The sequence below is a fragment of the Halyomorpha halys genome, unplaced genomic scaffold (genome assembly GCF_000696795.3).
Source record: "Halyomorpha halys isolate HHAL.00 unplaced genomic scaffold, Hhal_1.1 Scaffold1191.1, whole genome shotgun sequence".
Taxonomy (NCBI): domain Eukaryota; kingdom Metazoa; phylum Arthropoda; class Insecta; order Hemiptera; family Pentatomidae; genus Halyomorpha; species Halyomorpha halys.
Window position 1 is genome coordinate 109,893 of NW_027112192.1, and position 11,478 is coordinate 121,370.

The window sequence follows — 11,478 nt, forward strand, 5'->3', positions numbered from 1 at the left end:
CCACCCAGTCTAAGATATCTTCTAGTCGCGGTATCGGGTATCTCTCGTCTACTGTGTTCTCATTAAGGCCCCGGTAATCAATTACTACCCTATATTTTTCTCTCTTGTCTCCCGGTGTGCCCTTCTTCCGCACTGCCCATAGGGGGCTAATGTATGGGGAGGTACTATCTACGATGATACCCTGTTTTTTTAGATTATCTAGCTCTTCCGAAATATGCTGTCTGAGTGGATGTGGATACCTTCTCTCTTTAACGTAAGTAATTTTATCTTGTTTCAGGGGGATTTGGTGCATTGTTTGTCCGGTCGCCCCCAGTGACTCTCCCTCCATGAAGAAAATATCAGCGTATTTATTTATTTCCTGTCTCCAATTCCCCTCCCCCCTCCTTGGATCGCACCTATCCGTTTGGTTTCCCCTATTCGAAGCTCGCGACACCGATACCTCCTCTTCCCCCACCGAATCCGCCACAGGCCCTTGTAATTACTAATTCCCGCACTTGCCTTCCCTAGTAGATCGCAACCTATAATAGCCTGATATTCACGGGGCATTTTCTCCACGATATGAACCCTCAATACCCCTTCTTTGATCCCCCATTCCCGTAAATCAATGTCCGCCTCCCCTTCTACTCTACAGGGCCCACCCAGGGTGATTAATTGATAATGACATACCTGAACATCCATCTGGAGTTTCCTCTCACCGCCGCTCAGCTTCCTCAGCGCCTCCCGGCACAGGATGGTGTGGGAGCTCCCCGTGCCAACGAGGCATCTCACGCCGCTCACCTTGATGATAGGCAGACCGCTGATCTCTCCTTTGATATTGAAAACCTCTAATGTGCGGTCGCCCCTCTCCTGGCACCCACCTCAACTCTCTTGCCTTGATCTCCTTCCCTCACTTACTCGACGCCATCTACTGCTTGGCGGTTTATTGCCTCGTCCTCCTCTTCCTTCCTCCTCTGTTCCTGAGGCTTCCGATGCTTCTGAGGTTTCGGTAGAGGACTCACTAGGTCTATAGTCCTCACAGTTTTTCCGCCGTATCCGCTGAAAATTTATTTCCATCAGTTCCCCTGGTCCCGTCTCTGCCCTTCTGTAGATGTAAGGGCACTGTCGTGCTATGTGGCCTTCGTTGCCCCACTCAAACCACCTAGTGCGGGGGCATTGGGCCACCAGGTGTCCTACTTTTCCGCACCCATGGCACTTTCTGTCTTCTTTCCCTCTTCCATTGCGTATTCTGCCCTGGTTCGGCCGCCTTTCTCTACCCGTGCCTCTGTCTTTACCACTATCTCTGGGTTCTCTTCTCTTCCATGGTCTTGATTGATTCCTTGTGACTTGGAGCAGTTCTCAGGCGAAATTGGTGAGTTAAATCACTTTATTAAAGGTGGAGATCGCATCATAGAGAGGTTGGCAGCCAAGGTCTCAGAGGAGTTGCTGGACAAAAATGACGCGATTTCCCTCAAGGCAGCACATTATTTAGGTTTACATGGGGAGTTAGGATTAGTGTTGTATATAGTGTTGTATAAGTTATGGATGGACAAGGCCTGTATACAACACTAATCCTAACTCCCCATGTAAACAAACCTTAATAATGTCTATAGCATCACAGAGATCATAAAACAGTATCTTTCTAGTAAGCGTGCGGTTTAATTCTGTTCCATCTTTTCCTTTTTCTTCAAGCCTTTCAGTCCAAGAGCTCGTAAGTGGTGCTGAGACCCGGATACTGATTGAATATTTTTCACTGCACGAAGATTTTTTTTCTCTCTTCTAAATCTTTTTCATAAAAACTTACCGATTGAATATGGAGTGGTTCTCAGGCGAAATCGGTGAGTTAAATCACTTTATTAAAGGTGAAGATCGCATCATGGAGAGGTTGGCAGCCAAGGTCTCAGAGGAGTTGCTGGACAAGAATGACGCAATTTCCCTCAGGGCAGCACTCATATGCCGGGTCAAGCGAAGGGTTTTGAACCATATTCAAACAGCCCTTCAGCAGAGGAAACAGCATGGCCAGTAGTGAAGGAAAGATTAAAGAAGGCCTATGGAGGAGGCAGATGGTCCCCGGAGGAAGACATTTTCTACATGCTGCGGGAGAGGAGAAAGCACGGGCAGTCTAACGGACAGTACGCAGCCACGCTGTTAAGACAGTTTAATCTGACCACAGAAAAGATGAGAAAGACTCTTGGAGCGGATGTTGTCAGTTGGAAGATAAATTTTTTCGACTCCATAATGAAGGTGCAACTAGCTAAGGAGACGAATAAAAGGGAAGGTTTACCACGGGACCGCACTTTCGTGGAATGTGCTCAATACATGATCGACGTGAGCGCTAGAGAGGAGGTAGCAATGATGGATGTTGATGATGGAGAATGGAACAGAGTACCATACCACCGCACAAGGATTCCATCAACACCATGGAAGAAAAGAGAACCCAGGGATAGTGGTAAAGATAGAGGCACGGGTAGAGAAAGGCGGCCGAACCAGGGCAGAATACGGAATGGAGGAGGGAAAGAAGACAGGAAGTGCCATGGGTGCGGAAAAGTAGGACACCTGGTGGCCCAATCCCCCCTCACTAGGTGCTTTGAGTGCGGCAATGAAGGCCACATAGCACGACAGTGCCCTTATATGTACAAAAGGGCAGAGACGGAACCAGGGGAACCGATGGAAATAAATTTCCAGCGGATACGGCGGAAAAGACGAGAGGACTAGACCTGAGTGTGTAGTGAGTCCTCTAGTGAAACCTCAGAAGCATCAGAAGCCTCAGGAACAGAGGGGGAAGGAAGAGAAGGACGAGGCAATAAACCGCCAAGCAGTAGATGGCGCCGAGTAAGTGAGGGAAGGAGATCAAGGCAAGAGAGTTGAGGTGGGTGCCAGGAGAGGAGCGACCGCACATTAGAGGTTTTCAATATCAAAGGAGAGATCAGAGGTCTGCCTATCATCAAGGTGAGCGGCGTGAGATGCCTCATGGACACAGGGAGCTCCCACACCATCCTGTGCCGGGAGGCGCTGAGGAAGCTGAGCGGCGGTGAGAGGAAACTCCAGATGGATGTTCAGATATATCATTGTCAATTAATTACCCTGGGTGGGCCCTGTAGAGTAGAAGGGGAGGCGGACATTGATTTACGGGAATGGGGGATCGGAGAAGGGATATTTAGGGTTCATATCGTGGAGAAAATGCCCCGTGAATATCAGACTATTATAGGTTGCGATTTATTAGGAAAGGCCAGTGCGAGGATTAGGAATAACAAGGGCCTTTGGAGGACTCGGTTGGGGAAGAGGAGATATCGGTGACACGAGCTTCGAATGGGAGAAGCCAAACGGATAGGTGCGATCCAAGGAGGGGGGAGGAATTGGAGACAATAAAGGACAAATATGCAGATATTTTCTTCAAGGAGGGAGAGTTACTGGGGGCGACCGGACAAACAATGCACCAAATCCCTCTGAAACAAGATAAAATTACTTACGTAAAAGGGAGGAGGTATCCAGATGCGCTTACCGGAAGAGTTAGATAATCTGAAAAAACAGGGTATCATCGTAGATGATAGTACCTCCCCATACAACAGCCCTCTATGGGCAAGGCGGAAGAAGGGCACACCGGGAGACAAGGGAGAAAAATATAGGGTAGTAATTGATTACAGGGGCCTTAATGAGAACATGGTAGACGAGAGATACCCGATACCGCAACTAGAAGATATCTTAGACTGGGTGGAGCAACGATCTTTAGATGCTTGCTACGAGAAGAGCTCGTAAGTTTATGTATATATATATATATATATATATATATAGTTAAGAGAACTTAGCCTAAGAAAAAAGCAATATCAGTGGACAGACGAGTCCTGGTAAAAGAAAAGGTACAGGAATTAACACAAAATTGAACAGAAGTTTATTTAACAAGAGAGCTAGCATAACGGAACCTCAACAAGAAGAAAGTATTGTGGAACATAGAATGCGAAAATTCCATCAGGAAAAGGTTGGAAGCATGGAAATCATGGAACCAGCACAAAACCTCAAAAAATCAAAAGAAATAAAAAGGTAAGAAGAGAAGCACATAAAATAATGAGAACATCGAAAAGAAAATTCCACAACCAGAAATGGAGGAAAATTTCAAGAGGAACGAAACTAGACTCTTTTACAAGACATTCAAGGGAAAAATTGAAGGGTATACCCCCTCCCCCCCCCCAAGGCTAGTAATGCAGAGAAAAGACGGAACTCTAGCCCTAAATGAAGAAAACTGAAATTCTAGCAGAATATTTCGAAAACCTCCTAAACTGTGAAAAACCTAATGAGAAATTGGTGATAGAGAAAATCACCCCACAAAACATAGATTCAGACCCACCGGATGAAGAAGAAATAGAGGAAGTAATAAAATCACTTAAAAATAATAAGACCTGGCAAAAATGTGGAAGTTGACGAGTGAAGACTTCAGAAAGAAATTCATGGAAATGCTTATGGACGTTTGGGAGAATGAAGAAATACCAGAAGAATGGAGAACCGACTTTTTTTTTTTTACATAAAAAAAAATCGCTGTATCTTGGTAATTCATTCGACGTTCAGACAGTCCAAAAATAATCGGGAAAGAAGAAGAAAACTCCATGACCTACTGTATGGAATGATTGTATGCTGCAATCACTCGCTCCATTGCTTCCTCTGGCTCTAGCCCCTTTTTTAACTGCTATACCCACAGGTGGTCACTGAGGGTACTGTGGAGCTTTTTGATTTCTCCTTGGCTCTTTGGATATCCCGGGGTGTTAAACTTCCACACCACCTCGAAGATTTTCATCTCTTTTCATGACCAGATGGCTAATATTGCTGCTGCCGTATTTTCCAAGCTCCATCTTCAGTAGCCCTGAGGTTGTGGTTTTCCATATGATTTGGCGACGTTTATCATTCATGATTTCATCAATCTCTTCCATCTCAACTGGTCTTTCCACTGTTGAGTCTTCATCTCCGGATGCCTCTGTTTTCCGATTTCTCTGTGCCTGGTTGATCTTCTTCAGGGGTCCACTCTCACAAGAACTGTCTAGCATGTTCAGATGGTTTTTCCTGATTATCCTCGATCGCATTGACTATTATTGCCCTTGCGAGTCAGTTTGCAACTATATTGCCTTTGCTAGGGCTGGAATTGCTCCACTGCCCACACGATTCCTTGAAGTTCCCGTTCTAAGGCACTGTATCTGGCTCCCGGTTCTGTGAGACGCCGACTGGCATAAGCTACAGAATGCTATCCTCCTTCAGTCTTCTGTGCATACACTGCTCCTAGAGCATACTTGATTTTATCCGTTGTGAGAGTAAACTGTTTCTTGAAGTCGGGGAATGCAAGAACCGGTTCCCGTTGTAACTGCTCAATGCATTTCCGGATGTTATGAGCTATATTTGGTGCCACTACTATCGTGCTCCCTGTCTTTCTCCCTGTCATCATATTTGTTCAGTATTGCCTCTTTCCAGCTCTCTCTCTGGGTAATCACACCCACTCTTGCTTTACAGTCATCCACGAATTTCTGACAACTGAACCTCTTCCCTCCGATTCTAATATCCCACTATTTTTTATCTTTGCTCCCACCTTTTCTAATATATCGCAGTCAATGATTATTTGATAGTCTCAGCTCAGGGTATTTTTCCCATTACATGGACTGTTACCTTCTCTCCCTTAGACCCCTAATTACCCTATTCCATTTCTTTTTCCCCTTTAATGCTGAAGGGCCCACCCAGAGTGATCAACTGACAGTTACATAGTCTGAACTGAAGGTCCCTCTTTGCCACTCAGCCTCTCAAGGGCCTCTTGGCAGACAATCGTATTTGAGCTTCCAGTATACTCCAGACAGCTTACTCTTTCCTTCGGTCGTATAATAGGCCAACCGCTGTGCTCTCCTCTCACATGATGGTTCTCCAACGTGCGATCGGCCCTCAGTGGGTACATTCCTCAGAACTCCCCTCGTAACCTAGCTGTTTCTCCAAGTCTTCCTCTTGCCTTGCTGACCATTCTCTCGCCCAGAGTCTCTTGCTTCAATTTATTTCTCTGAGATTTCAGACAATTCTGTTCCTTCACTCGCGGATCCGTTCGTCCTTCGAGAGATTTTCTTCCTCCATAATTTCTGTGCGTTGATCACCATGGGTTCAGGCTGATTCTACTCCCTCCGCCGTTACATATTGGGACACTGTCAGGCTATATGTCCTTCTGCTCCACATTCAAAACATCGGGTGTGAGGGCATTTTGCTACCATGTGTCCAAATTTACCACTTCCATGGCACTTGCGGTCTTCTAGACGGTCATTACTACTTCGTTTTTCCTGATTATAACTACATATAGGGGCAATGTTGGGTTATATGTCCCTCAACTTATCACACCTCTGCGTTTCCTGTCATTTCCTTTGGATTATCTCAATATTCCCTTTTCCACCATGGGGCATATTAATTCTGAGACACTGGTAAACGACTCTGGTCCATCCCTGTTCCTCTACCTCCATCCGGGACTCTTCCTCTCTGGCGTTAGCATCAATTAACTCCTGTGCGAACTGTACAAATGAGCGTTCACTTGGCAGTCCTTCCTTTTTTCCTATCTCATTTGCCAGTTGGACCTTTAAAATTATTGCTAAACATCCCATCTGGCCCCACACTTCTTCCATATCCAACATTTCTATATATTTCTCTGTTAGCCTGTTGAACCATGCCAGGATAACACCAGCATACTGCCTGTTGGACTGCCTCGGCTTCTTTGTTTCCTGGAACATTGTAAATATATCCTCTTCTGGGGACCACTTGCCCCCTTCAAATGCTTTTTCCAGTCACTCTTTAAAGACGCCCCAAGGTGTGTCCTCATCTCCTTGAATTTGATTCAAAATACTTCTTTTTACACTACAGACCCCCACTACTTTCCATGATTTTGCGTCCTCGCTATTGAGCTGATTTTCAAACATCTTAGCTTCTATTCATCCCATCAGGTAATCGCCCCCTTTAAAAAATTATTTAATTCCTCTATCTGGAAATTGTTTCGGTATCCAAAAATCCCAGGTTTCGACCAGTTAAGACTTAATGGATTCAAAACTCAAAAAGAGAAAAGGGGATGTAAAATGAAATGCAGACAGTGAACTCAATATATAATATATTGTTTACATAACACCCATGGGTAATTTGAAATTTCCAAATTAATAACTTAGTGACCCATGAGTCATAGATTGCCAACTAATGCTTCAAATAGATGACTTACTAACACAAACTTAACTGCTTCTCAAGCCACAGTCAATATTCTTTGCTCAACTTCCAAATTTTTCCCAAAGTAGTAGTTTCTGGCAAAGGGAAATTCTGTTCAGAATACTTCGAATTAGAGTACTTCAATGTGTCTGACTATGAAGTCTACTAGGGCAAGGTAGATCTTCAATTGAAGTGATTATATAATTTGAATGTATGTTGAACATAAATTTTGAAGCGGTTTTAATTTCAAATATTAATTTAGGGTGAAATATGATGCCTCATGCTAAAACATTCCAATATAAAAAGTGTTGAAATGCCAGTCTAGCATTTATTTTGTACTTACTCATGCCCTCTGTTACTAAATCGAGACTTATACTTAATCATGAAGGCATCTGCCATCTATATCTATTGTATGCCTATTCATAATGAAGATGTGTTGTTTTGCTTTGGTAAATAAAAGATCCATTATAAGACCTTTACAATTTACACAAAACAGATAATTAAAAAAACAGTATTATAAAAAATTTTAATCCATAAATTATAATTATTTTTGTACAAATTGTAAGGTTTTTGTGATAATTAAGTTTTTTATGGAAATAATGATCATAATGAACAATCTAAGAAATGAATAAAAAAAATTAATCAAGTAATTACATTCTAAAGATTGATTAAGTTACAAAGTTAGGACTCCCATAATTTGGTTATTTTAAGTAGTAAAAAAAATTATCTTGTATTCCTTAAAATTTTATTTATTCTGTTATTCTATTCATAATTAAATAATGAAACAAACTTCATACTTACGTCACGTTTTTTGTTCTTATAATTCTCTCTGGAATACATTGATTTAGCTAATCCAAAATCACATATCTTGACTATGTTCCCTTCAGCTAACAATACATTTCTTGCAGCAAGGTCACCATGAAGTACCTATAAATTAATATGATTAATTAATGGAAGAATTCACCGGACAATTTAAAGACTTTTATGATCTATTGCTCATAACTAAAAAAAAAATAATATTAACTAAGAACTTGCTGTTTAATTTATTATTTATGAAGATCAATATTCTAACAAAACTTTTTTATCAAACTACAATTAATCTATTTAAAATATGAACAGTATGAAAATAAAATAATGACAGAATCAAAAAAAGACAAAATATGATTACCTTCCTGGATGCCAAATAGCCCATGCCTTTGGCTACTTGATAACCCCAACAAAAAAGATCTTGAGTGCATATTGGTCTTACACTATTTATTCTATAATCTCCATGATATTCAGCAAGAATTTCAGCATCCCTGTTCAATAAATACCCATCTTCACCTAAAAAATATGTTTAAAAACAAATGGTTGATGTCAAATACAAATATATATACATACAAATGAGTTGTATGCTGAAGTGACCTTTGTTTATCTAATACTATACTAATACTCTGAGCTCAGTAGTTTTCTAAGAAATTTGGATATGACCTAAGAAGTAACCAAGAGAGTATCACAGGGTTTGCAGATGATCAGGCTGTAACGGCGTGTGACAGGGGTTTTGCGGAAAGAATTATAAATAGTGTCCAGAGGCTGCTTGTGGAGATTGGTTTGGCAATAAATCCAAAGAAAAGTGTGGGTACCATAATGGACAAAGGAGAGTTGCGGTCAATAAAGCTCTCCCTTGAGAATACAGAGGTCATCCAAACGGCAAAAGCCGATGACACCATCAAATATCTGGGATGAACATTCTCGGGAGAGCTAGTATTTGGAGAAGAGGTGGTGACGAAGTTAACTAATAATCTTGATAAATTAGTGAGCTCATACTTGCTCAAACCGGAACAAAAGATCAATGTTGTCAACCAATACTTGTTCACAGGCCTTACCCTCTCCAGACTGCACCCTTTACAAAGATATGTCCTGTGATATTGGAGAATATCGATATCCAGGAGGTATCGAGGACTGGGTCTTATCCGCTGTCAATGGGAAGCTTTTCTCCAGCATTGGTCCATTGCCCAGCGACAGTTGAATGTTCCAGATGCCCTATTCCAGTCTACATTCAATTATGAAGCTGATATCGCGGCATGTGCCGATATACTGGATGTGGATCAGGGCTACTAAAGTGTGAGAGATCTACAACAGTTGTTAAGTGAGAATGCTTTCGAAGAATGGGCCAATGGGAGATGGCAGGGTATTGGTGTTCGTCATTTCAAAGAGACTCCTAAAGCTAAGATATATTTGTATAAGAAGCAGGTACTCTCGGGGTCATAATGGGCGAATGCTCTGAAACTAAATATCAACTATGCACCCCTGCGTGGAGTCAGAAGCCAATAGACAACAAGGAGAAGTTGGGTCCCTCTATCGCTAATGCGGCATAGTCTGAAACATGTGCTGGGAAAATGCTCCAACAACTCCCTCCTTATAAAATGCTGGCACCACAGGGCAAAGAAGAATTTATGAAGTTCCTTGGAAAAAAAGACTTCATCTGCTTCGATGAGACGGATCCATAAGATACGCCGATATTGTGGGATTCTCTAAAATGGGAGACACAGCTCTGGTCTTGGATCCAACGGAAGATTTAAGAGTAATGACTTCAAACAGGTGGAAAGGGATGTGAAGAAAATATATAAACAATGCATCCCTTTGCTTCAAGGAAATTTTCATGAGACCTTCAGAGAGAGAGAGTTCACCATGAGAGGCCTCTGGTTTGGATCTTGTGGAACAGTACCAGATAGAACAAGGAGCTTCTTAGAAGACCAAGGTGTTAGCATCGGGAATATAGCTATCTTGGCGGAATATATTATTTTGGACTCCCTAGGTATCATACATCATCACCTGCATAGGAATTAGCTCTGAGATTATTCGTTGTTTTATTTATTTATTTCTGTTTGTGGACCTGTCGATTTTTGTCTCAGCTTATTTATTCCCTTACCTTATTTATTCATTAAATTATTTTATTATTTATTTATTTTAACTTATTTATTCATTCAAGTATTTCTTTTAACTAACTTTTTCTTCTTTATTTTTTTTTAAATCTATATATTAGTTTTTTTTTGTTTTTTTTTTAAATGTATTTATTTATTTGTTTTTCTGTAAACTAATCTACTTCTGTGACTATTATTTTTAATATTTTATTTAAATTTGTCAATTAAATGAAATAAAATTTTGAAATGAAATGAACTAGTGAAATAGAAAAAACTAAAAGAGAAAAAATTAAAATATTTGTATTTATTGTGTAGATTAGTATTGATTTTAAAAGGAAACTGTGGGAAAAATTTGTTTTTCTTTTTTGTTGTATGTCATGTGAATGTATGTAATATGAATGTATGTAATGTATATATATTCGACCATGGATTGATTGGTATGCTATATAATGTAGCAACCCAATGTATTTGGGCAGCATGGCTAAATAATGCATTTCTCTCTAGTACCTCTCTTTAGGGTACTATGGGATTAGTAGGGACATCCTACTTGTAATGTTTCAGACAAAAGAGCCATTCACAGATCATAATGATTGATTATGACTTTTTTTTAAGATGAATGATTTGGAATACGCTCTAAGCCCTTCACTTCTGGAAAGTTATTATTCTGACACCTATATCTCTATAAATCAAGTATGGAAGTATGTATATATATATATATAACTTAAGTATCGGCGAAAGCAAAATGTCTAAAATAGAAGAAGGAATAAGATCTAACACGCTTGAACTGCTGTAACATACTGCCTTTATTGGGTTCGGTACATCTCTTTATATACATTCGATCAGCTGATCCCCTCAGTCAGCTGACATCGAAGTAACAGCTGACTCAGACTATAACTTATATATATATACATACATAAAGATACATAAGCAATATGTATACATACAGGGTGTCTCAGTATAGAGGTGCACTCCCCTAACCTCTATAATTATAGAAATTTTTATTTGATTTTCATAACAGTAGCAAGTAGTCTATCGTTTGAGGGTATTGTTGATTTTCTAATCTTCTTCAGTTCTTCTTCAGCACAGAAAATTCTGGAATTTTCAATAGAATGAAGTACTTTTATTATGGAATCTGTTTGTACATTGAATTTCAAAATAAAGGAAAATTCATTTCAGGGAATTTTTTAATCCTAAAGGTAAAAAGTATCAAACACTATTCAAAATTTTAAAAGTATTTTTTTACAATATGTGTTCAAATAATTCAGAAAATAACAAAAACCAAAAGAAAAAAAAAATCATTCAAAAACTTAAGTATCAATCCTGAGAATCCATCATCATATCCGAGACATTGTTTCATCATAGTGGTCACTTTAGTTTCCTCAGCTGATCAAAGACACTCAATAAA

At 40.4% G+C, this 11,478-nt stretch overlaps 1 protein-coding gene across 2 annotated transcripts in view; it reads right to left on the reverse strand.

The window, feature by feature from the left end:
• LOC106688748 (vascular endothelial growth factor receptor 1) overlaps nucleotides 1-11,478 on the reverse strand; it is a 199,842-nt gene that overhangs the window by 93,008 nt on the left and 95,356 nt on the right. For both annotated transcript variants that reach the window (XM_067050193.1, XM_067050194.1), the window contains exons 13-14: nucleotides 8,339-8,493; nucleotides 7,972-8,097 (exon numbers count right to left, since the gene is read on the reverse strand). In XM_067050193.1, coding sequence (XP_066906294.1) covers nucleotides 7,972-8,097; nucleotides 8,339-8,493 — 281 coding nt within the window. The remainder of the gene's footprint in view (nucleotides 1-7,971; nucleotides 8,098-8,338; nucleotides 8,494-11,478) is intronic.